At 41.9% G+C, this 26859-nt stretch overlaps 1 protein-coding gene across 1 annotated transcript in view; it reads right to left on the reverse strand.

Annotated features, from left to right (window-relative positions):
- Positions 1-413: 413 nt before the first annotated feature.
- The window catches only part of LOC133121211 (uncharacterized), a 51490-nt gene continuing 25044 nt past the window's right edge, over positions 414-26859 (reverse strand). The window contains exons 6-12 of the mRNA XM_061230414.1: positions 17015-17080; positions 12911-12955; positions 11639-11683; positions 11374-11403; positions 8640-8669; positions 3158-3187; positions 414-448 (exon numbers count right to left, since the gene is read on the reverse strand). Of these exons, the coding sequence (XP_061086398.1) occupies positions 414-448; positions 3158-3187; positions 8640-8669; positions 11374-11403; positions 11639-11683; positions 12911-12955; positions 17015-17080 (281 nt within the window). The remainder of the gene's footprint in view (positions 449-3157; positions 3188-8639; positions 8670-11373; positions 11404-11638; positions 11684-12910; positions 12956-17014; positions 17081-26859) is intronic.

The raw sequence follows: 26859 nt of genomic DNA on the forward strand, positions 1-26859 counted from the left end.
TGTAACTTAATAAAGCTCTGAACTTTATTTCTTGTGAGTGTATTTTGACAAGCGCTGATCTAACAAGTTGCTCTGCCTATCAACAAATCTTTCAATTTATTTGACAATTCATACCTTTTGGTAACAATCAACAAATTAAATGTAATACATTTATTTGACATGTTGGTAAAGTGAAGGGTTTTAACAGTTGATGTGCTTGTCTTGGGTATTCAGAGTGCCAAATGTTAAATTAGGGTGTTAATTGTCCAAACAACTGGATTAAGAAATTAACCTTATTTCAATGAATAATTAACTGGTTTCCTCTTCTTTTTGTCAAACAGAGGCCTTTCAGTTCAAGATGGTTAGATATTATTTCTGTGGGTTACATTTTCATAGCACTGCTCTGGGTTTAACAACATATGAAGTAAAGGACACTAACCTTGAATGGGGTAATGGTGGTCCTCCACGCCTGGCACAAAAAAAAATGTTTTTTTAAACAAATGGCGATTTCCCACAATAAATGAAATACATGAATTACTACATCTAAAAAAATATATATAACAGCTGCTGGGATTAATTGGCTACAGTTTAAAACTAAAACTATATGTTGCATAATGCATCAGGACAGGTTGGTGGGAATTTTGATTTAGTATATTTTATTTTTCTGTCCGTCTTCATTTGATTCGGTATATTTTCTTTATCTGTCCGTCCCACTGTTGCACAGTTTGACCTTTGTTGTAAAGACGATTTGCTTCTATAAGCAGATTTCTTAAATATGTTGGTACTGGGCAGTAAAAATAAATAGGAAATGAAAATGGTGCTACACAAAGAGTTAGTAGCGCAGAGGATTTTAACCGAGGTCTTGTCATCGTTGTAATTGAGTTTGATACTTTGTCGTTTGAGAGACAGACAAAATCATTTTTAAATTATTTTAGCAAACTCTCACATTGCCCATGTGTTTAAGTACCCTGCTCTCTTAAACCATGTTTATGGAATGTCATCTGGATGTCCTCTATCCTGCCCCCCCTATGATGACAATTTTATTACTTTATGGCTTGGAAGGAAGAACAGCATACACCATCCATGAATCTTATGGTGACAATATCATACTACTCAGTCCTGCTTCTAACAACCGTAGGGAACTTTAGTCCGTACAGTACTGTGCAAAAGTTTTAGGTAGGTGTGAAAAAATGTTGTAAAGTCAGAATGCTTTGAAAATAGAAATGTTAATAGTTTATTTTTATCAATAAACAAAATGCAAAGTGAGTGGACAGAAGAAAAAACTAAATCAAATCATTATTTGGTGTGACCACACTTTGCCTTCAACCCAGCATCAATTCTTCTAGGTGCACTTGCACAAAGTCAGGGATTTTATAGGCATATACTCAGGTGTGTGATTAACCAGTTATACCAAACAGGAGCTAATCAGTTTAATATGTAGGTTGAAACACAATCATTAACTGGAACAGAAACAGCTGTGTAGGAGGGTTAAAACTGGGTGAGGAACAGCCAAACTCTGCTTCCAAGATGATGTTGCTGAAGACAGTTTAATGTCAGAAGTCATACACCATGGCAAGACTGAGCATAGCAACAAGAAACAAGGTAGTTATACTGTATCAGCAAAGTCTCTCCCAGGCAGAAATTTCAAGGTAGATAGGGGTTTCCAGATGTCCTGTCCAAGCTCTATTGAAGAAGCACAAAGAAACAGGCAACGTTGAGGACCGTAGACGCAGTGGTCGGCCAAGGGAACTTAGCGCAGCAGATGAAAGACACATCATATGCTTACTTCCCTTCGCAATCGGAAGATGTGCAGCAGTGCCATCAGCTCAGAATTGGCAGAAACCAGTGGGACGCAGGTACACCCATCTACTGTGCGGAGAAGTCTGGTCAGAAGTGGTCTTCATGGAACAATTGCGGCCAAAAAGCCATACCTCCGACGTGGAAACAAAGCCAAGCGGCTCAACTATGCACGAGAACACAGAAACTGGGGTCCAGAAAAATGGCAACAGGTTCTCCTAACCAATGAGTCAAAATTTGAAATATCTGGCTGTAGCAGAAGGCAGTTTGTTCACCGAAGGGCTGGAGAGAGCAGTACAAGAATGAGTGTCTGCAGGCAACAGTGAAGCATGGTGGAGGTTCCTTGCAAGTTTGGGGCTGCATTTCTGCAAATTGAGTTGGGGATTTGGTCAGAATTAATGGTCTCCCCAATACTGAGAAGTACAGGCAGATACTTATCCATCATGCAATACCACCAGGGAGGCATCTGATTGGCCCCAAATTTATTCTGCAGCAGGACAACAACCCCAAACATACAGCCAATGTCATTAAGAACTATCTTCAGAGTAAAGAAGAACAAGGAGTCCTGGAATTGATGGTATGGCCCCCACAGAGCCCTGATCTCATCAAGTCTGTCTGGGACTACATGAAGAGACAGAAGCATTTGTGGCTGCCTAAAGCCACAGAAGAACTATGGCTAGTTCTCCAACGTGTTTGGAACAACCTACCTGCCGAGTTCCCTCAAAAACTGTATACCTAGAAGAATTGATGCTGTTTTGAAGGCAAAGAGTGGTCACACCAAATATTGATTTGATTTAGGTTTTTCTTCAGTTCATTCAGTCTTTGGACTTTAATTTCAGTCTTGTGGGACTGTTTTTGGGAGACACGCTGGGGTTTGTCAATTTCTTTTGTGACTGTCCATGTCTGTTAGTTCTTTCTTTCAGGTACTTAACCCGCATCTTCAGATTTATATGTTGATTCCACTGTAACTTAATAAAGCTCTGAACTTTATTTCTTGTGAGTGTATTTTGACAAGCGCTGATCTAACAAGTTGCTCTGCCTATCAACAAATCTTTCAATTTATTTGACAATTCATACCTTTTGGTAACAATCAACAAATTAAATGTAATACATTTATTTGACATGTTGGTAAAGTGAAGGGTTTTAACAGTTGATGTGCTTGTCTTGGGTATTCAGAGTGCCAAATGTTAAATTAGGGTGTTAATTGTCCAAACAGCTGGATTAAGAAATTAACCTTATTTCAATGAATAATTAATTGGTTTCCTCTTCTTTTTGTCAAACAGAGGCCTTTCAGTTCAAGATGGTTAGATATTATTTCTGTGGGTTACATTTTCATAGCACTGCTCTGGGTTTAACAACATATGAAGTAAAGGACACTAACCTTGAATGGGGTAACGGCGGTCCTCCAGGCCTGGCACAAAAATAATTATATTTTTTACAAATGGCGATTTCCCACAATAAATGAAATACATGAATTACTACATCTAAAAAAATATATATAACAGCTGCTGGGATTAATTGGCTACAGTTTAAAACTAAAACTATATGTTGCATAATGCATCAGGACAGGTTGGTGGGAATTTTGATTTAGTATATTTTCTTTTTCTGTCCGTCTTCATTTGATTCGGTATATTTTCTTTATCTGTCCGTCCCACTGTTGCACAGTTTGACCTTTGTTGTAAAGACGATTTGCTTCTATAAGCAGATTTCTTAAATATGTTGGTACCGGGCAGTAAAAATAAATAGGAAATGAAAATGGTGCTATACAAAGAGTTAGTAGCGCAGAGGATTTTAACCAAGGTCTTGTCATCGTTGTCATTCAGTTTGATACTTTGTCGTTTGAGAGACAGACAAAATCATTTTTAAATTATTTTAGCAAACTCTCACATTGCCCATGTGTTTAAGTACCCTGCTCTCTTAAACCATGTTTATTGAATGTCATCTGGATGTCCTCTATCCTGCTCCCCCTATGATGACAATTTTATTACTTTATGGCTTGGAAGGAAGAACAGCATACACCATCCATGAATCTTATGATGACAATATCATACTGCTCAGTCCTGCTTCTAACAACAGTAGGGAACTTTAGTCCGTACAGTACTGTGCAAAAGTTTTAGGTAGGTGTGAAAAAATGCTGTAAAGTCAGAATGCTTTGAAAATAGAAATGTTAATAGTTTATTTTTATCAATAAACAAAATGCAAAGTGAGTGGACAGAAGAAAAAACTAAATCAAATCATTATTTGGTGTGACCACACTTTGCCTTCAACCCAGCATCAATTCTTCTAGGTGCACTTGCACAAAGTCAGGGATTTTATAGGCATATACTCAGGTGTGTGATTAACCAGTTATACCAAACAGGAGCTAATCAGTTTAATATGTAGGTTGAAACACAATCATTAACTGGAACAGAAACAGCTGTGTAGGAGGGTTAAAACTGGGTGAGGAACAGCCAAACTCTGCTTCCAAGATGATGTTGCTGAAGACAGTTTAATGTCAGAAGTCATACACCATGGCAAGACTGAGCATAGCAACAAGAAACAAGGTAGTTATACTGTATCAGCAAAGTCTCTCCCAGGCAGAAATTTCAAGGCAGATAGGGGTTTCCAGATGTCCTGTCCAAGCTCTATTGAAGAAGCACAAAGAAACAGGCAACGTTGAGGACCGTAGACGCAGTGGTCGGCCAAGGGAACTTAGCGCAGCAGATGAAAGACACATCATATGCTTACTTCCCTTCGCAATCGGAAGATGTGCAGCAGTGCCATCAGCTCAGAATTGGCAGAAACCAGTGGGACGCAGGTACACCCATCTACTGTGCGGAGAAGTCTGGTCAGAAGTGGTCTTCATGGAACAATTGCGGCCAAAAAGCCATACCTCCGACGTGGAAACAAAGCCAAGCGGCTCAACTATGCACGAGAACACAGAAACTGGGGTCCACAAAAATGGCAACAGGTTCTCCTAACCAATGAGTCAAAATTTGAAATATCTGGCTGTAGCAGAAGGCAGTTTGTTCACCGAAGGGCTGGAGAGAGCAGTACAAGAATGAGTGTCTGCAGGCAACAGTGAAGCATGGTGGAGGTTCCTTGCAAGTTTGGGGCTGCATTTCTGCAAATTGAGTTGGGGATTTGGTCAGAATTAATGGTCTCCCCAATACTGAGAAGTACAGGCAGATACTTATCCATCATGCAATACCACCAGGGAGGCATCTGATTGGCCCCAAATTTATTCTGCAGCAGGACAACAACCCCAAACATACAGCCAATGTCATTAAGAACTATCTTCAGAGTAAAGAAGAACAAGGAGTCCTGGAATTGATGGTATGGCCCCCACAGAGCCCTGATCTCATCAAGTCTGTCTGGGACTACATGAAGAGACAGAAGCATTTGTGGCTGCCTAAAGCCACAGAAGAACTATGGCTAGTTCTCCAACGTGTTTGGAACAACCTACCTGCCGAGTTCCCTCAAAAACTGTATACCTAGAAGAATTGATGCTGTTTTGAAGGCAAAGAGTGGTCACACCAAATATTGATTTGATTTAGGTTTTTCTTCAGTTCATTCAGTCTTTGGACTTTAATTTCAGTCTTGTGGGACTGTTTTTGGGAGACACGCTGGGGTTTGTCAATTTCTTTTGTGACTGTCCATGTCTGTTAGTTCTTTCTTTCAGGTACTTAACCCGCATCTTCAGATTTATATGTTGATTCCACTGTAACTTAATAAAGCTCTGAACTTTATTTCTTGTGAGTGTATTTTGACAAGCGCTGATCTAACAAGTTGCTCTGCCTATCAACAAATCTTTCAATTTATTTGACAATTCATACCTTTTGGTAACAATCAACAAATTAAATGTAATACATTTATTTGACATGTTGGTAAAGTGAAGGGTTTTAACAGTTGATGTGCTTGTCTTGGGTATTCAGAGTGCCAAATGTTAAATTAGGGTGTTAATTGTCCAAACAGCTGGATTAAGAAATTAACCTTATTTCAATGAATAATTAATTGGTTTCCTCTTCTTTTTGTCAAACAGAGGCCTTTCAGTTCAAGATGGTTAGATATTATTTCTGTGGGTTACATTTTCATAGCACTGCTCTGGGTTTAACAACATATGAAGTAAAGGACACTAACCTTGAATGGGGTAACGGCGGTCCTCCAGGCCTGGCACAAAAATAATTATATTTTTTACAAATGGCGATTTCCCACAATAAATGAAATACATGAATTACTACATCTAAAAAAATATATATAACAGCTGCTGGGATTAATTGGCTACAGTTTAAAACTAAAACTATATGTTGCATAATGCATCAGGACAGGTTGGTGGGAATTTTGATTTAGTATATTTTCTTTTTCTGTCCGTCTTCATTTGATTCGGTATATTTTCTTTATCTGTCCGTCCCACTGTTGCACAGTTTGACCTTTGTTGTAAAGACGATTTGCTTCTATAAGCAGATTTCTTAAATATGTTGGTACTGGGCAGTAAAAATAAATAGGAAATGAAAATGGTGCTACACAAAGAGTGAGTAGCGCAGAGGATTTTAACCAAGGTCTTGTCATCGTTGTCATTCAGTTTGATACTTTGTCGTTTGAGAGACAGACAAAATCATTTTTAAATTATTTTAGCAAACTCTCACATTGCCCATGTGTTTAAGTACCCTGCTCTCTTAAACCATGTTTATTGAATGTCATCTGGATGTCCTCTATCCTGCTCCCCCTATGATGACAATTTTATTACTTTATGGCTTGGAAGGAAGAACAGCATACACCATCCATGAATCTTATGATGACAATATCATACTGCTCAGTCCTGCTTCTAACAACAGTAGGGAACTTTAGTCCGTACAGTACTGTGCAAAAGTTTTAGGTAGGTGTGAAAAAATGCTGTAAAGTCAGAATGCTTTGAAAATAGAAATGTTAATAGTTTATTTTTATCAATAAACAAAATGCAAAGTGAAAGTGAGTGGACAGAAGAAAAAACTAAATCAAATCATTATTTGGTGTGACCACACTTTGCCTTCAACCCAGCATCAATTCTTCTAGGTGCACTTGCACAAAGTCAGGGATTTTATAGGCATATACTCAGGTGTGTGATTAACCAGTTATACCAAACAGGAGCTAATCAGTTTAATATGTAGGTTGAAACACAATCATTAACTGGAACAGAAACAGCTGTGTAGGAGGGTTAAAACTGGGTGAGGAACAGCCAAACTCTGCTTCCAAGATGATGTTGCTGAAGACAGTTTAATGTCAGAAGTCATACATCATGGCAAGACTGAGCATAGCAACAAGAAACAAGGTAGTTATACTGTATCAGCAAAGTCTCTCCCAGGCAGAAATTTCAAGGCAGATAGGGGTTTCCAGATGTCCTGTCCAAGCTCTATTGAAGAAGCACAAAGAAACAGGCAACGTTGAGGACCGTAGACGCAGTGGTCGGCCAAGGGAACTTAGCGCAGCAGATGAAAGACACATCATATGCTTACTTCCCTTCGCAATCGGAAGATGTGCAGCAGTGCCATCAGCTCAGAATTGGCAGAAACCAGTGGGACGCAGGTACACCCATCTACTGTGCGGAGAAGTCTGGTCAGAAGTGGTCTTCATGGAACAATTGCGGCCAAAAAGCCATACCTCCGACGTGGAAACAAAGCCAAGCGGCTCAACTATGCACGAGAACACAGAAACTGGGGTCCAGAAAAATGGCAACAGGTTCTCCTAACCAATGAGTCAAAATTTGAAATATCTGGCTGTAGCAGAAGGCAGTTTGTTCACCGAAGGGCTGGAGAGAGCAGTACAAGAATGAGTGTCTGCAGGCAACAGTGAAGCATGGTGGAGGTTCCTTGCAAGTTTGGGGCTGCATTTCTGCAAATTGAGTTGGGGATTTGGTCAGAATTAATGGTCTCCCCAATACTGAGAAGTACAGGCAGATACTTATCCATCATGCAATACCACCAGGGAGGCATCTGATTGGCCCCAAATTTATTCTGCAGCAGGACAACAACCCCAAACATACAGCCAATGTCATTAAGAACTATCTTCAGAGTAAAGAAGAACAAGGAGTCCTGGAATTGATGGTATGGCCCCCACAGAGCCCTGATCTCATCAAGTCTGTCTGGGACTACATGAAGAGACAGAAGCATTTGTGGCTGCCTAAAGCCACAGAAGAACTATGGCTAGTTCTCCAACGTGTTTGGAACAACCTACCTGCCGAGTTCCCTCAAAAACTGTATACCTAGAAGAATTGATGCTGTTTTGAAGGCAAAGAGTGGTCACACCAAATATTGATTTGATTTAGGTTTTTCTTCAGTTCATTCAGTCTTTGGACTTTAATTTCAGTCTTGTGGGACTGTTTTTGGGAGACACGCTGGGGTTTGTCAATTTCTTTTGTGACTGTCCATGTCTGTTAGTTCTTTCTTTCAGGTACTTAACCCGCATCTTCAGATTTATATGTTGATTCCACTGTAACTTAATAAAGCTCTGAACTTTATTTCTTGTGAGTGTATTTTGACAAGCGCTGATCTAACAAGTTGCTCTGCCTATCAACAAATCTTTCAATTTATTTGACAATTCATACCTTTTGGTAACAATCAACAAATTAAATGTAATACATTTATTTGACATGTTGGTAAAGTGAAGGGTTTTAACAGTTGATGTGCTTGTCTTGGGTATTCAGAGTGCCAAATGTTAAATTAGGGTGTTAATTGTCCAAACAGCTGGATTAAGAAATTAACCTTATTTCAATGAATAATTAATTGGTTTCCTCTTCTTTTTGTCAAACAGAGGCCTTTCAGTTCAAGATGGTTAGATATTATTTCTGTGGGTTACATTTTCATAGCACTGCTCTGGGTTTAACAACATATGAAGTAAAGGACACTAACCTTGAATGGGGTAACGGCGGTCCTCCAGGCCTGGCACAAAAATAATTATATTTTTTACAAATGGCGATTTCCCACAATAAATGAAATACATGAATTACTACATCTAAAAAAATATATATAACAGCTGCTGGGATTAATTGGCTACAGTTTAAAACTAAAACTATATGTTGCATAATGCATCAGGACAGGTTGGTGGGAATTTTGATTTAGTATATTTTCTTTTTCTGTCCGTCTTCATTTGATTCGGTATATTTTCTTTATCTGTCCGTCCCACTGTTGCACAGTTTGACCTTTGTTGTAAAGACGATTTGCTTCTATAAGCAGATTTCTTAAATATGTTGGTACCGGGCAGTAAAAATAAATAGGAAATGAAAATGGTGCTATACAAAGAGTTAGTAGCGCAGAGGATTTTAACCAAGGTCTTGTCATCGTTGTCATTCAGTTTGATACTTTGTCGTTTGAGAGACAGACAAAAATCATTTTTAAATTATTTTAGCAAACTCTCACATTGCCCATGTGTTTAAGTACCCTGCTCTCTTAAACCATGTTTATTGAATGTCATCTGGATGTCCTCTATCCTGCTCCCCCTATGATGACAATTTTATTACTTTATGGCTTGGAAGGAAGAACAGCATACACCATCCATGAATCTTATGATGACAATATCATACTGCTCAGTCCTGCTTCTAACAACAGTAGGGAACTTTAGTCCGTACAGTACTGTGCAAAAGTTTTAGGTAGGTGTGAAAAAATGCTGTAAAGTCAGAATGCTTTGAAAATAGAAATGTTAATAGTTTATTTTTATCAATAAACAAAATGCAAAGTGAGTGGACAGAAGAAAAAACTAAATCAAATCATTATTTGGTGTGACCACACTTTGCCTTCAACCCAGCATCAATTCTTCTAGGTGCACTTGCACAAAGTCAGGGATTTTATAGGCATATACTCAGGTGTGTGATTAACCAGTTATACCAAACAGGAGCTAATCAGTTTAATATGTAGGTTGAAACACAATCATTAACTGGAACAGAAACAGCTGTGTAGGAGGGTTAAAACTGGGTGAGGAACAGCCAAACTCTGCTTCCAAGATGATGTTGCTGAAGACAGTTTAATGTCAGAAGTCATACACCATGGCAAGACTGAGCATAGCAACAAGAAACAAGGTAGTTATACTGTATCAGCAAAGTCTCTCCCAGGCAGAAATTTCAAGGCAGATAGGGGTTTCCAGATGTCCTGTCCAAGCTCTATTGAAGAAGCACAAAGAAACAGGCAACGTTGAGGACCGTAGACGCAGTGGTCGGCCAAGGGAACTTAGCGCAGCAGATGAAAGACACATCATATGCTTACTTCCCTTCGCAATCGGAAGATGTGCAGCAGTGCCATCAGCTCAGAATTGGCAGAAACCAGTGGGACGCAGGTACACCCATCTACTGTGCGGAGAAGTCTGGTCAGAAGTGGTCTTCATGGAACAATTGCGGCCAAAAAGCCATACCTCCGACGTGGAAACAAAGCCAAGCGGCTCAACTATGCACGAGAACACAGAAACTGGGGTCCAGAAAAATGGCAACAGGTTCTCCTAACCAATGAGTCAAAATTTGAAATATCTGGCTGTAGCAGAAGGCAGTTTGTTCACCGAAGGGCTGGAGAGAGCAGTACAAGAATGAGTGTCTGCAGGCAACAGTGAAGCATGGTGGAGGTTCCTTGCAAGTTTGGGGCTGCATTTCTGCAAATTGAGTTGGGGATTTGGTCAGAATTAATGGTCTCCCCAATACTGAGAAGTACAGGCAGATACTTATCCATCATGCAATACCACCAGGGAGGCATCTGATTGGCCCCAAATTTATTCTGCAGCAGGACAACAACCCCAAACATACAGCCAATGTCATTAAGAACTATCTTCAGAGTAAAGAAGAACAAGGAGTCCTGGAATTGATGGTATGGCCCCCACAGAGCCCTGATCTCATCAAGTCTGTCTGGGACTACATGAAGAGACAGAAGCATTTGTGGCTGCCTAAAGCCACAGAAGAACTATGGCTAGTTCTCCAACGTGTTTGGAACAACCTACCTGCCGAGTTCCCTCAAAAACTGTATACCTAGAAGAATTGATGCTGTTTTGAAGGCAAAGAGTGGTCACACCAAATATTGATTTGATTTAGGTTTTTCTTCTGTTCGTTCAGTCTTTGGACTGGTGGGACTGTTTTTGGGAGACACGCTGGGGTTTGTCAATTTTGTTTGTGACTGCCCCTGTCTGTTACTTCTTTCTTTCAGGTACTTAACCCGCATCTTTAGATTTATATGTTGATTCCACTGTAACTTAATAAAGCTCTCAACTATTTCTTGTGAGTGTATTTTCAAAAGCGCTGATCTAACAAGTTGCTTTGCCTATCAACAAATCTTTCAATTTATTTGACAATTCATACCTTCTGATAACAATCAACAAATTAAATGTAATACATTTATTTGACATGTTGGTAAAGTGAAGGGTTTTAACAGTTGATGTGCTTGTCTTGGGTATTCAGAGTGCCGAACGTTAAATTAGGGTGTTAATTGTTCAAACAACTGGATTAAGAAATTAACCTTATTTCAATGAATAATTAAATTAAATTAACTGGTTTCCTCTACTTTTTGTCAAACAGAGGCCTTTCAGTTCAAGATGGTTAGATATTATTTTTGTGGGTTACATTTTCATAGCACTGCTCAGGGTTTAACAGCATATGAAATAAAGGACATTAACCTTGAATGGGGTAACAGTGGTCCTCCACGCCTGGCAAAAAAAAAAAAAAAGTTTCTCAAATTTCCCACAAAAAATGAAATACATGAATTACTACATCTAAAAAATAAAATATAACAACTGCCGGGATTAGTTGGCTACAGTTTAAAACTGAAACTATATGTTGCATAATGCATCAGGACAGGTTGGCGGGAATTTTGATTTGGTATATTTTCTTTTTCTGTCCGTCTTCATTTGATTCGGTATATTTTCTTTAAGAAGATTTTACCTGAGGGCTTGTCGTCGTTGTCGTCTTTCACTTTGATACTTTGTCCTTTGAGAGACAGACAAAATCATTTAAAAATTATTTAAGCAAACTCTCTCATTTCCAATGTGTTTACGTACTCTGCTCTCTTAAACCATGTTTATGGAATGTTATCTGTATGTGCTCTATCCTCTATAATTGTATTACTTCATGGCTTGGGAGGAAGACCAGCACACACAATCCATTAATCATATGATGACAATATCATTCTGCTCAGTCCTGCTTCTAACAAAACAAGGGAACTTCAATACATAGATTGCTCGATTCAGCTAAGACAGTTATGCCTCTACCACACCTTCAAGTTTTGTGTTTGTGTTCAGTATTCAGAGCGCCAAACGTTAAATGATGGTGTTAACTGTTGAAACTGCCGGATTCAGAAATTAACCTTATTTCACCTTAAACTTCACTTCCCTGACAATCCCGATTATTCACACACGTCTTTGGTAGATCCCATGCTCACTCTTCATTTAAAAGAAGTGGAAGTGGAACTAAGCAGGCAGGAGTATCAGAACTAGCTGCTGCATCTCCAAGCTATGGAACTTAAGACTGCCCGACAGGTCTAGTTGAAAGAGCTAGAGTTGCAAGCTAATGAATGGAGGCCCACGCCTAAGCCCCAACAAAAGTCTGGCAGGTTCACACACTGTCCACTCCAGTAGCTGTTCATGGATCAGGGCCTGTCTCAGCTCCTCGACTGGTTTCCTAAGGCACGTCTTCTGTGAGTTTGATTTTGATGGATGCCAACAAATTTAATTTGTCCCTCAGTTCTGAGAAAGTGAATTGGATAAATACTTTCATATTTCCAAATGTATTGCTACCACCTTGCAATTGGCTAAAAGGTGTTACTGCAATGGACGTTATTTGGTAAAGCGCAGGAGGTGTGCTCCACTTTGTCCTTGGAAGAATGTTTGGATCAAAAAAAAAACCTTAACAAATGGCCATTTGCCACTATACATGAAATTCATAAATCACTACAACTAAAAATATAATGAAACAACTGCCGGGATTAGTTGGCTACATTTTAAGACTGTTTGTTCAATTATGCATCAGGACATGTTGGTAAGAAATTTGATTTTGAAGATTTTGTTATCTGTCTCACTGTTGAACAGTTTGACATTTGTCGTAAGGACGAATTGCTTCTATAAACAGATTTCTTTACTGTGTTGGTGCCGAGAAGTAAAAATAAACAGGAGCTGAAAATGGTGCTTTACAAAGAGTTAGTAGCGCAGAAGATTTTACCTGAGGGCTTGTCGTCGTTGTCGTCTTTCACTTTGATACTTTGTCCTTTGAGAGACAGACAAAATCATTTTAAAATTATTTTACCAAACTCTCTCATTTCCCATGTTTACGTACTCTGCTCTCTTAAACCATGTTTATGGAATGTTATCTGTATGTCCTCTATCCTCTATAATTGTATTACTTTATGGCTTGGGAGGAAGAACAGCACACACAATCCATTAATCATATGATGACTGCTCATATTCTGCTCAGTCCTGCTTCTAACGACACAAGGGAACTTCAATTCATAGATTGCTCAATTCAGCTAAGACAGTTATGCCTCTCCCACACCTTCAAGTTTCCAGCTGTGCCCCTCAGAGGACAAGCTTCCCGCCCTCTATTACAAGCACATAAAATGCGGGCCTTCCTTTACTTGGTGGGCTATTTCACACTGACACTTCCAGGAAATCAAGATAGTGGACATTTGGGGGGTTGATACCATGGGATTCTGTCTTACAGTTGCTCTGGCGATTTTCAAATGTTCATCACTGATTTTAGGAAGATTCAGCTGCCTTCGGGTTTTCTGACTTTCATTTCAGTTTTGTGGGACTGTTTTGGGAGACAAATGCTGGGGTTTGGCACTTTCTTTATTTTCTTTCTTTTGTGACTATCCTTGTCTGGTTCTTCCTCGTTTAACGTACTTGACCCCTGTCTTTAGATTCACACAATGATCATTCTGTAACTTAATAAAGCTCTTAACTTTATTCCTTGTGAGTGCATTTTGATTAACTTCGATCCAACAGTTTGCTCTGCCTATCAACGAATTTGGTAATTCATTTGATAATTGATATCTTTGGGTATAAATAATTAATTACATTGAATATATTTATTTTACATGTTGGTTAAGGGAAGGGTTTCAACAGTTGATGTGTTTGTGTTCAGTATTCAGAGCGCCAAACGTTAAATGATGGTGTTAACTGTTGAAACTGCTGGATTCAGAAATTAACCTTATTTCACCTTAAACTTCACTTCCCTGAAAATCTAGATTATTCACACATGTCTTCGGTAGATCTCATGCTCACTCTTCATTTAAAAGAAGTGGAAGTGGAACTAAGCAGGCAGGAGTATCAGAACTAGCTGCTACATCTCCAAGCTATGGAACTTAAGACTGCCCGACAGGTCAAGTTAGAAGAGCTAGAGTTGCAAGCTAATGAATGGAGGCCCACGCCTAAGCCCCAACAAAAGTCTGGCAGGTTCATCCACTGCCGTTTGTGGATCTGGGTCAGTCCCAGCTCCTCGACTGGTTTCCTAAGGCACGTCTTCTGTGAGTTTGTTTGATTTTGATGGATGTCGACAAATTCAATTAGTCCCTCAGTTCTGAGAAAGTGAATTGAATAAATACTTTCCTATTTTGGAAGGTACTGCTACCACTTTGCGTTGGTCAAAAAGTGTTACTGCAATGCAGATTATTCGGTATAGCGAGGGGGTGTGCTCCACATTGTCCTCGGAAGAAATTTCAGATCACAAGGTGGTGAAGACAACGGTGTTGCGTTCAAACGAGCTTGTCCCAGAAGCTTTGTAGGGGAAAATTCACTGAACAAAAGATCTCCCTCCTAAAAGCATGATAAACAAAATCAGACTCCACCTTAGTGAGCAGGTTGGTTCCTCCAAAACTCTCCTCGACGATGTGTGCTAAAAGTTTATCAATATATCTGTATTAAAGTATGATATGTACCCTGTATAGTTTCAAACTGATTAACTGCTAAATTGTGCGAGAATTACACAGCAGCCAGCTGGCAAGGGGGGGGGGGGGGGGGGCTGTCTTGAACTGTGTAGATCAAACTGTCAAGGACACGGGCAGAGCAAGATATGACTGTACTGCTGATTTCTCCAGGACTCTCGATGTTTTATTCCAGAAGTGTATCTATTTGACCTAGAACATTAATTATAGCTGAGCTTATGAAAACGCAAGAAACCACAGTGAAAACTGTTGAAATGAGAGAAAAGAATGCTACGTACATTTACTCCCTTAGAAGAGAAAAATTAATCAAATGTTTAGTATGTCTGTATATTTTCAGATTACTGCTGCTTAGTTTGTCTCATAAAAGTGAAAGATACAGAGTGATGTGTGTGGATGACATGTGTGTTAGAGGGGGGGCATCCAGAACTTTATGAGGTCTGGTAGTTTGCCAAGAGCAGGTGCGGGGTGAAGTGAGGACAGGGGGAGTCCTGAACTTTGTTCGTAGTTGGCAGAACGCCCTGAACTTTGTACAGAGTTGGCAGAGCATAAGTACCATTGGCAATTTGCCACAACGACGTTGTGGGAGGAGCGTTGGGAGGAGTTACGATAAGAACAGTGTGGGTGATTTGCCAGAATGAGGTTTGAGGAGGAGTTGTAGGTGGAGTAACTGTGTATAAAATGGGTGTAAAAATGACAGTCGGGGTTCAGTTCTGGAGAACTGTTCCAGCTTTATGCGCCGCTGCTAATAAAGTCTGATTTTCCTGAAGAACTTGCTGCCGTGGTGTCGTCTTTTCCCTTGTGAAGATGTTTTTTGACAAATTGAAGATTTGGACTCTGTCGTTTCCTAGACACAACAGCTTATCTACAAAAGTTTCGTAAGCGTAGGAAAACACATAATCAAAGTTTTGTTGAGTTCGCTTGTGAGAAGTCTCTCCTGATTGAAAATGGTGTTCGGCAAATGAGGTTACGTCTTTGGAACAACTGAAAGAGCAGTTGCTCCTGGAAGAGTTTAAAAACTGTCTTCCATAGAATGTCCTTATGCATTTAAATGAAGGAAAAATGTCCTCGTTGCTCCTTTGCACAATGTGTATTTAAAATCTGGTTTGGTTTCTGGACATTTTGTACCAAGGTCACAACATTAAAAAGACAGGTTCCATTCAAATAAATATACAATTGGGTCAAGTTTGACGTTTTACAAGTCGTTTAACAGGAGGTATGCTTAATTACAGTTTTACAAACAGTTTGATACACTTACAACTTTTGTAAATGTATTGGGAGGCTGTTGTCAGAATTCTAATCACAAACACGGAAATTTACATTTATTTTAGAAGCAAAACTTCACCTTAAAACTGATGAAAAATGATGTGAGTGACGGCCAACTTCAAGCACTGGGAAGTGTCGTTCTGTGGAATGATAACTCAGAGAGGGAATTTGTGGTTTTCAAAGTTTTTGTCCCTTCATGTCTTATTGAAATAGCTGCATAAAAAAACCATTGTTTAAGCAATTTATATTTAACCGGTTTCCTCTTCTTTCTGTCAAACAGAGGCCTTTCAGTTCAAGATGGTTCGATATTATTTCTGTGGGTTAGATTTCTATAGCACTGCTATGTCATGATGGGAGGTAGTGACCGATTGGGGCCACCAGAGGGGAGGGGCTCATTGGGTTCACCTGGCCCTCATTAGTGCCAGGGGAGCGTTCCTCCTGAGCGTATTTAAGGGCAGTGCTGACAGTCAATCAACGCTTTGGTGTCCACTGTTCCCTCTGGCACAAAGCTGGTAAGCACAAGGTAGACTCAGAGATTGTTGAGTCAGGTAATGTGCTGGTTTGGGTTTCTGACATTCGTTAAAGAAAAAGGTAAGGAAGGTGTTCCTATAGGTTCTTTGTTTTCATTCTCTTTTATTTTTCGTGCTCGTGTGAGCCTGTGGTAGAGGGACGGTGTCCCCGGTAAATGAATTTTGGTTTGCGTTTTTCTCCTGAGCTGCGACTCAAGGTTTTTATTTTTTGTGCCTAGTCTTTTTCTAGGTTGTACTTTTATTTTATCCCTGGTCCGGGGTTTTCAGTGCTCAGCTTAAGCACTTATTTTGGTTGGGTAGTCGCCCTGTTTTTTAAGGGTCGTTTTATTTTCTTATAGCCGTTTTGGGCTTTATTTTCTGATTTGATCAGAGTTTTCATCCGCATTATTTTCTGTTCCTCCCTCTGTTCCGGGAGTATTCCCCATTTGTATTTGTACATCCCTGTTCCTTTCTCTTCCGGGATTTTGTGGCGAACACGCCAGCGCCTCCGCCCATCCGCCCATCCGCCCATCCTCGACCATCCAGTGTCTCCGCCCATCCTCGACATTACATGCTATGGGTTTAACAGTATATGAAGTAAAGCACACAAACCTGGTATTGTCGAGACCTGCCCCAGGATTCTACAAGGGATCGGGCCTGGAAATGTCATGGGTGGGCCTGTTTTAAAAAAATAGAAATAAAAATAAATAAGTGACAATCATATGCATACACACATCATACATTGGCTTTTGTAACTAATGCTTACTGTAAACCTCAAGCCTAATTATACATTTTGTTCTTGCTGTAGCCATTTTTGTTTATAATCCATTAATTTAGCATAAATATTGCGGTATTGTAGTGGCCACTCACTAGCAGGACAGTGTGTTTCAGTGGTTTAGACTTCACTGAGATCTAGCCCTTGTTAACGTCACTATGCAACTACATTATCCATGTTCCTTAGCGGTAATGATTTTCAGGAAGTGTTGCGAGAGAGTGTTCGTGTGTTGTGAGTTTTGAATGAGAGAATGCAATAAACAACACGTTTATTTTCTCCGTCCACAAAAAGCCTCCTTTGCACCTTTTTGTTCCCATACTCCCACAGTATATTACTGAATTAAAAGACTGCCTACCTGCTGCTGATTTTCACAAAAGGAAGCGGCAGGGTTTGGTTTTGAAATGCAGTGGGTTCGCTGCTGTGTGGTTAAAAAGCGTTAATGTGGATGTTAATAATTATTATTTAATGTCATAGACAGCTGTGTTTATTAAAGATGCCTTGTTCTAACTATGTGGTTTGTTTATGGTGATTTAAGTTACCACCGGTAACGGTTGCAGTATTGTATGTTGGTAGGCTATATGTAGCATGGTTAGCTCAGCTAGTTCGCTAGTAAGCATGGTGAAGTGCAGTGAAAGCGAAGGCTGGTAGCAGGTTATCGCGACAACACTCCCCGATGACGTAACCCTCAAATTCAAAAGAACGTTGTTGCCCTTGGCTAGAGGCAAGTTCGTCTTTAGCTGACTGGTAACGCGTTCGTTCAACAAATATGTGAGAGGCCGGGGTTCAAATCCCACCTCAGACTCAGGCAATTTCTCAGCTGTTACATATACATGGCATTTTCGTATCGTTTCATATTTGCGGTATGTTTCCTACATCACTGCTGTGTAAAAGAAAAGTGAAGTTAACAGCTAAACTCTCCCGTGTCTTTGCCTATGAGCAATGTGGCCCAATGCTAGTGCCGCCATTGCCTTGCATGCCTCCATGCCTAGCACAGAAAAAAATTACCTTAACTAATGGCCATTTGCCACAATAAATGAAATGCATAAATTACTACAACTAAAAATAAAACAACTGCTGGGATTAGTAGTTCCATTATGCATCAGGACATGCATCAGAACAGTTTGACCTTTGTTGTAAGGACAAGTTACTTCTATCGGCAGATTTCTTTACTGTGTTGGTGCCGAGAAGTAAAAATAAACAGGAAATAAAAATGGTGCTGTACAAAGTAGAATTTTGTTAGTAGCACTGAGCATTTTACCTGAGGTCTTGTCATCATCTTTCAGTTGATACTTTGTCATTAATTGATATCTTTTGGTAATAATTAACAAACTAAATTGAATACATATATTTTACAGTGAAGTGAAGGGCTTTACCAGTTGATGTGGTTTTGTTTGGTATTCAGAGACCCAAACATTAAATAAGGTTATTTGTTAAAACTGCTGTATTCAAAAATTAAACTTTTCACCTTAAACTTCACTTCCCCGACAATCCTGATTATTCACACTCATCTTCGGTTGATCCCATGCTCAGTCTGCATTTAAAAGAACTGGAAGTGGAACTAAGCAGGCAGGAGCAATTGCCAAAGTCGAAGTGGAACTAAGCAGGCAGGAGTATCAGAACCAGCTGCTGCATCTCCGAGCTACAGTTGCAATCAAAATTATTCAACCCCCATTGCACATTAGGTTTATTGGCAAAATATACAATTTCTCAGCTGTTTGCAATAAACAAATTACATAACTGTTTAAGTAGTTCAATGAAACATAATATTACAAGGGTTTTTATCCTCATTCAACACAAAATGCTACTTTTAATCACTACTGCAGTCTCAAAATTATTCAACTCCCTGTCTCAAAATTATTCTACCCCCTGTCTCAAGCATACCTGATGCAACTAATCAAAATTACCCAACCCTCTGTTTCAAGCACACCTGGTGCCACGAATTGGTTCAGGTGTGCTTGAGATAAAACACATAAATACCTGGACTGGCTAGGGGTTTGTTGAGTGACGTTTGATTGCATGTCAGAAATATGGCTAAATCAAAAGAATTGTCCAAAAAGTTCAGAGAAGAGATCATTGCCTTGCATAAACAAGGAAAAGGATACAAAAAGATAGCAAAAGCACTGAATGTTTCTAGAGATACAGTTGGAAGCATAGTTCGCTAGTTTAAATTAAATCCACTACCTGGATGTGGCAGAAAGAGGAAGCTATCAGCGGCTGCCACCAGATTCCAGAGGAGGCAAGTGGTTAAAAACCCTAGAGTGACTGCAAAACACCTGCAGCAAGACTTGGTGGCAGCAGGCACTGAGGTTTCAGTTTGCACAGTAAGGCGCATACTGAACACTGAATGGCTCCATGCCTGGACTTCAAGATGTACACCACTACTGACCCAAAAGCACAAGAAAAGTCCACTCCAATATGCTCAAAACCATCTAAACAAGCCACAGAAGTTTTGGAATTCTGTTCTGTGGAGCAATGAAACAAAACTTTGGAACTTTTCGGGCCTATGAATCAGCGGTATGTCTGGAGGAAGAAGAATGAAGCATATGCTGAAAAGAACACCCTGCCTACAGTGAAGCATGGCGGTGGCTCAGTAATGCTCTGGGGGTGCTTTGCTGCCTCTGGCACTGGAAACCTGCAGCGTGCGGAGGTCACGATGGATTCAGTCAAGTATCAGGAAATCTTAGGGAAAAACCTCATGCCGTCTGTGATGAAGCTGAAGCTTGGGCGTTGTTGGACCTTCCAGCAGGACAATGATCCCAAGCATACATCAAAGTCCACCAAGGCTTGGTTTCAGGAGAAGAAATGGAAGATTCTAGAGTGGCCGTCACAGTCACCTGACTTGAACCCCATAGAAAATGGTGGGATTTGAAGAAGGCGGTTGCCAAACGGACACCCAAGAATATTACTGAACTGGAGGCCATTGCCCATGAGGAATGGGCTAAGATTCCTCAGGAACGCTGTCAGAAGCTGGTGTCTGGCTATGCATCACGTTTGCAGCAGGTCATAACAGCAAAAGGGTGCTCTACTAAGTACTGAAGATGCTTGTCATGAAGGGGTTGAATAATTTTGAGACTGCAGTAGTCATTAAAAGTAGCATTTTGTGTTGAATGTGGATAAAAACCCTTGTAATATTTTGTAATATTATGTTTCATTGAACTACTTAAACAGTTCTTGTGTAATTTGTTTATTGCAAACAGCTGAGAAATTGTATATTTTGCCAATTAACCTAATGTGCAATGGGGGTTGAATAATTTTGATTGCAACTGTATGGAACTAAAGAATGACCGGAGGCCCACTCCTATGCCCCGAAAAAGTCTGGTTCCTGGATCAGGGCCCATCCCAGCTCCTCGACTGGTTTCCCAAGGCACATCTTCTGTGAGTTTGTTTGATTTTGATGTATGTCGACAATTTTGCTAAGTCCCTCAGTTCTGACAAAGTGAAAATACTTTCCTATTTTCAAAAGTATTGGTCAAACTGCAATGAACATTATTCGGTGAAGTGCAGGAGGTGTGCTCCACTTTGTCTTTGGAAGAAAGTTTGGATTATAAACTGGTGAAAACAACGGTGTTGCGTGCATACAATCTTGTCCCAGAAAAAAACACATGATCAAACTTTTGTTGGGTTTGCTTGTAAGAAGTCTGGTTTAAAAATTACGTTCTAATAAGGTCTCTCCATTCAATGTAATATACAGTTGGGTCAAGGAAGTTTTACAAGTCGCTTAACAGGAGGTATGTCTAATTACAGGTTTACCAACAGTTTGATACATTTACAAAAGTTACAATTGTAAGAGTATCGGGAGGCTGTTGTCAGTATTCTAATCACAAATGCAGCAATTTGAATTTACATTCATTTTAGTACTAAAACTTCGAATCCAAACAAAAGTGTTGGTATGCAATATGCAATGCAATAAATGGTGGTCTACATGGGTAAAAATGTGAATGCTGGCCCACTTCAAGCACTGGGAACTGTATTTCTGTTGCATGATATGTCAGAGAGGGAATTAGTGATTTTTGCTGTAAGTTCCTCGTAGTGTTCTAGTAAGAAAATGTTCGCCGAAAACAATGCACAATGCATTGCACAAAACAATCCCACCGGCTCCTCACAATCCTTACTATCGCAAAGAAAACTATCCTCCTGAACTGGAAGTCCAAAGAAAATCTGAATTTAACGCAATTCAAAAATCTACTGTCAGAACACGTTTCCATGGAGAGAATGTCCGCATGCAGGAAAAACCAATTGGCAGCATTTGAAGACACCTGGGCCCCGATAATTAATTACATCACATAGGGTGGGGGGCTCGGCGGGGTACCCCTCCCTGGCCTCCGGGCGTGGGCTCCTTGTGGGCTCTCCGGCTGGGGCCTGGGGCGCTTGTCCCCGGGGGGCCGCGTGCCCGGCCCTCTGGGGGTGGCGTGGGGGGGGGTCGGTGGCCTTGGGGGCGCTGTCCTCTTGGGCGGGTGGGGGCTTGGGGAGGGTGGGTTGGGGTGGCCGGGGGGCCTTGGGGCCCGTCTCGCCCTTGTGGCCGGCTGTGGTGGCCGTGTTGGCTCCTGGGGGTGTGGCTGTGGGGTGGCGGTGGGGCTGCGCTTGTCGGGTCCGGCCCCCGGGCGGGGCGGGGCAGTGCTCGCTGCAGTGCCTGGGGGGGGGGGCGCCCTGGGTCCTGCGGTGGTGGGGGTGCGGGGGATGGTGAGGGGTGTGTGGGGGGGGGGGGGGGGCGGATGGGTGGGGGGCTGCGCATGGCCGGTGCTTGTCCTGTTTGCCCCCCCAAAAAAAAAAAAAAAAAAAAAAAGTAACAACACACACTAGTCACCATATGTCACTAGGGCTCCGGGGGGAGGGATGGGGCAGACTGGCTCTCTGTCACCCAACCGTGGTGGGAGCCCCCTGCCCTGGTCACTCCCCCCAATTTTAATTGCACGTCAGTCAGAGACACACTCCACCCACACCACGTATCACACTAGGGCCTTGGGAGGCGGACAGGGATAGTTGGCCAGCGTTTAGGCCCCTGCACCATGACTGTCCTCCCAATTTGTTTTTTTTAATGCTCCATAGACATCCACACAGCCCACAACTCACACAATCACACATACACGCTCACACCTAGCGCCCACATTGGGGGAGGAGCGGTGGGGGCCGGTGGGGGGGGCTGGTGGGTGCCGGCGGTTGGCGTCCCCGGGCCCCCCCCCCCCTCGCCCCCCCGCTCCCCGCCCCGCCCGGCCCGCCTCTGCGGGGCCTGGGGGTTCGCCGTCCAGGCGCCGTGGTGGGCGCCACCTCGCCCGCCTGGGGGCCGGGGCTCGGGTGGGCGCTGCCGCGGCGCGCGTCGGGGGGCCCGCCCCGGCTTGTTGTGGTTGGGGTGGGGTGGGCCGGGCACTGGGGGCACGGCTGCCCCGGCCCGCCCCGGGGGGTGGCGTTTCCGTCTGCCTGCCGCCGGCCCCGCGTGGTCGGGCGTGTGGCCGCCTGGGGGCGGGGGCCCCGGGACCCGGCCGGGGTGTGCGCGGGGGGCCCGATGCTTGGGGGCCACTGGTTGGCGGGGCCAGCCGCGCCCTGTCGCGCCCCTCACGTCCACCAACATTCCACAGGAAGTGACAAACCTGCTCACGCCCACTTATATGCGCGTATACACACATACCACTTTAGTGAATATTTGGTTCATCTTGATGCTAACCTCTTCTCTTGTTACAGCCAAGTCTTTAGTGTTGTAGTTGTCTTTGTACTGTCTTGAACGTATGTCTTGTTATGTTTGGTGTCTCTCCCCATCACTTGTGTCCCCCTCCCTTCCCCTCTCCTATGCCACTCCCCCCCCCCCCCCCTCCCCCTCCGGCCCCCCTCAATCTGCGGCGTGGGGGAGGAGAGCAGTAACAGCCTCAGGGAAGAAGACGAAGACTCGCTACTCCACCCCCCCCCCCACCCCCACCCCCCCCCCCCATCTCATACCCCATCCCCATATGCCTAAATAAAGTATGAAATAAGCAACAGGGGGAACATCTGACACCTCTGGAAGAATACAAGGGTACCAATACTCCCCTGTTATAGATCAAACTGGCCCCAAAACACACGGCACCCAGATCAATCATACTGCTTGCCCAAGATACCGGGGACACAAAAAATAAATAAAAAATAAAAATAAAAAAGAACAGGTGACTTTATGAAATGTTGACTTTATTGTGTGACAAAACACTATTTATATTTTTTGTCTTTGAGGTTTTCACTTTAGCTAACCAACCAATATTATGAGCAAGCAACATATTTGGCTATGTAACTAGCTGGCTATATAACTAAGATATACTAGTCTACCACAAACGATGCAACTAACTTACATTTTGAGACAAATAAAAGTTTAGCTAAACTCGCATGATTGAACACATAAAGAGATAAACGGAACGTGTAGCTGCCCAAATTGCATTCCAGACAAGGGATCACTGAAATTCTGTATATGCTACTATTGGTTATTATCCAAGCAAAGAATACATATCTAGTTATAAAAAAGACACAAGTTTGTTATCGGTAGCAACAAGCAACAAACAATTTGTTACTAGTTTATTTACAAATATCCACCTTGCAAAATTTGTGGAGCTAACTATGGCTTTTGTTTGTTGCTCCTGATAACTCGTATTGTTTTATAACTAGATATGTAGTCTTCACTTGGATAATAAGCAATAGTATTATCACATCCCGTGTTTGCTCTGTCTTTGGCATCTGTTATTTCAGTTTTTTCATGTTAATGTTTTTATCTGCACTCCCACTCCGTAGCTGCCTCACGGTATTCATTGTTTTCACCTGTGTTCTATTTCTGCATATACAGGTGTATCTACATCTTTTAGTTTGCTAGATTATAATGTTATTTTGTCATGTTAACTTACCTTCCAGTGTTATTTTCATCATCTGCTCTGTGTATCGATCTGTTTCTGTTTATTCCGACTATAGTGTTAACTAGCTGGCTAACATGTGAACAGAAAATACAACAAACTCACCACTGATTGTGATTAGGTGACATTGCAACAAAATTATATGCTGTCAGCGCAGAAAATGGGAGTAGATGCTTTCTTCTCTCCCAAGCACATCATTAGCATTACATTGATACATGAAGCTAGCGAGTGTGACAATGCAGTTGGCAGCAGACAATATTATTAGGCTACTGATTTTATAATTTCAGATAACATTGAATATATAATTGTAAATACATAATGATGTTTTACAGAGTAATCGGCCATTTACCCAGCAGCTGCCACTTGGGGAACACTCCAAGCAGGCTGTCATATGTCTGACTCGAGTGGCTTCCGTCTAAAACTCTACCATAAAGGCCTGATTGATGGAGTGCTGCTGAGATGGTTGTCCTTCCGGCAGGTTCTCCCATCTCCCAGAGGACTTCTGAAACTCTGGTAGAGTGACCGTTGGGTTCTTGGTCACCTGCCTGACCAATGCCCTTCTTGCCCACCTGCCTAACCAATGCCCTTCTTGCCCGGTTACTCAATTTGGCCGGATGGCCAACTCTAGGAAGAGCCCTGGTGGTTCCAAACTTCTTCCATTTCACAATGATCAATTACTGAGGCCACTGTGCTCCTGGGAACACTCAAAGCTTTAGAAATGGTTTTATACCCTTGCCCTGATCTATGCCTCACTACAGTTTCATCGCAGAGGTCCATTTCAGTTAAGATTGCCTTACCCCAAACCCTCGAGACCCTTGTTATTGCATTTTTTTTTTTTTAAGTGAGCAAAACAAATAGAATGAAAACCCTCAAAAATGTATGTGTTTTGTGTGACATTTCCCTGGCAACGCTAGTTTTGTAATGAAGTTCCATTTTAAATGTGATGCAGGTTGGTCAGAAAGCATTACGGTGAGTAATCCTTTTTGGAGAGCTTTTTCAGACACTTTGGGCATGCTTTATAAAAACATACTCTCATATTAGTCTAGCAGCAAGTCCTTGAAAAAGGCTTTAGTTTTCAAGATACCCCCACTCGAGTTTGAACAAAACACAACAGTGTTTGTTCATATCCCATATGTCTATATATCCAAATTAGGCCAGTCCGAATAGGGGAATGGTGACAAAAAAGCAGAATGTAATTTATCTAAAAGAATACTAGATTCCACATAGATATTTGACATAGATTCCTGTCAAATATACTGTTACTGAATGGCAGAGGATGCTATTGAACAAAAACCAGTGATTGTTTGGAGATATCTAGTACAGTTTTACTGCAAATGTGATTTCATTAGACATACCGCTTCTACCATTTATATCAGAACACATACACATCGCGACTTCCGGTGAGGCGTGAGGCAAAATGGCGACACGACACTGAGCGCTGTCTAAAACCCCCTTCTTTCATGTTTGTTGGGGCTCACAGAGTAAACTGAATTGAGTTAAACTTAGGAGAAAAGTTGTCCAAAGCCATGGCTGACAAGAAAAATCAGACTAGGGGAGGAATGGGCAGCCACCGCCGTGATGAACCACCAGATTCTCCACCCCATGCAGCCGGAGAAATGGCTAAGCTTATTCAAGAAACGACTGCTAAGGAGCTGGGCTCGCTATGTGAAACAATGGCTGAAACAGTAGCCGTCATGCTGGAGGGCTCGCTCAAAAAGGCCCTCGACCCCATAGTGAAGCAAATGACAGAGAATGGTAATATCCTCCGTGTGTTAAAAGAACAGTTGGATATACATGATAAAAAATTTGGCACAGTCTTTGACAAGATGGACGGCCTCCAGGCTAACGTGCGTAAGAACGAGAAGAATACAATCTCCTGCATGTCGGAGCTGACTAAGTTACAAAGAAAGCTCAATGACTTAGAGGATAGATCCAGGAGGAATAATGTGCGGCTCGTTAATTTACCGATGGGTGCTGAAGGTGACGATCCGGGTGGATATCTCCAGAAAATGCTGCCTAAGTGGATCCCTACGCTCAAGAATAACCAAGGCACCCCATTGGAGATCGATAGAGCACACCGGATTTTCTCCAACAACCCTTCGAGACCACAAACCATGATCTTCAGGCTCCTGCGTTACACCGATCGACAGGCTATCCTTGACGGGGCACGAAAGGCCGGACCCACGCAGGACGGCATCCGGCTGCAATTCTACGCCGACTACAGCACCGGGACGGCGAAGGAACGGCAGGCATACAGGGAGATCCGTGCTACGCTTCGGGGGAGAGGGATAGACTCGTTCCTGATATACCCGGCGATCCTGAAAGTGAATTATAAGGGCAAGAGGATGTCGTTTGACTCGGCAGGAGAGGCGGAGGAAGCCCTGGCGGATCTGCTCGGTGCGGGAGGACAGGGAGTGGAATCCAGGGACATTGAGTGAGAGGAGGCGGACTTGATTTGTTTTGGCTAGCCTGCACCCGCACGCAGACACGGACATGGTACATCGTATGGGTGACGTTGAATATTTTGTTTTCTTGCATATTTTAACTGACTGGATGCACCTCTCTGGTTGAATAAGGTGTGAATTTGTTTTTCTTCTTGAGAGTTACTGTTATATATTTTATTTTAAGATATTGCTCAACACACCCAGACGTTACTCTATATTGCGGGTGGGGTGGGAGATTGGAGAATGTTTATTTGTTTTGGATAACTTTATAATTTCTTGCACCACTGGGGGTCGTTGTTGTCTTGGGAATAATATGGCTCAAGGAAGCTGTGCTGTGGTGCTTCTGAGACAGGGATGATTCCAGTTGCAGTTTTACAA

Source organism: Conger conger, chromosome 2 (genome assembly GCF_963514075.1).
Source record: "Conger conger chromosome 2, fConCon1.1, whole genome shotgun sequence".
Classification (NCBI taxonomy): domain Eukaryota; kingdom Metazoa; phylum Chordata; class Actinopteri; order Anguilliformes; family Congridae; genus Conger; species Conger conger.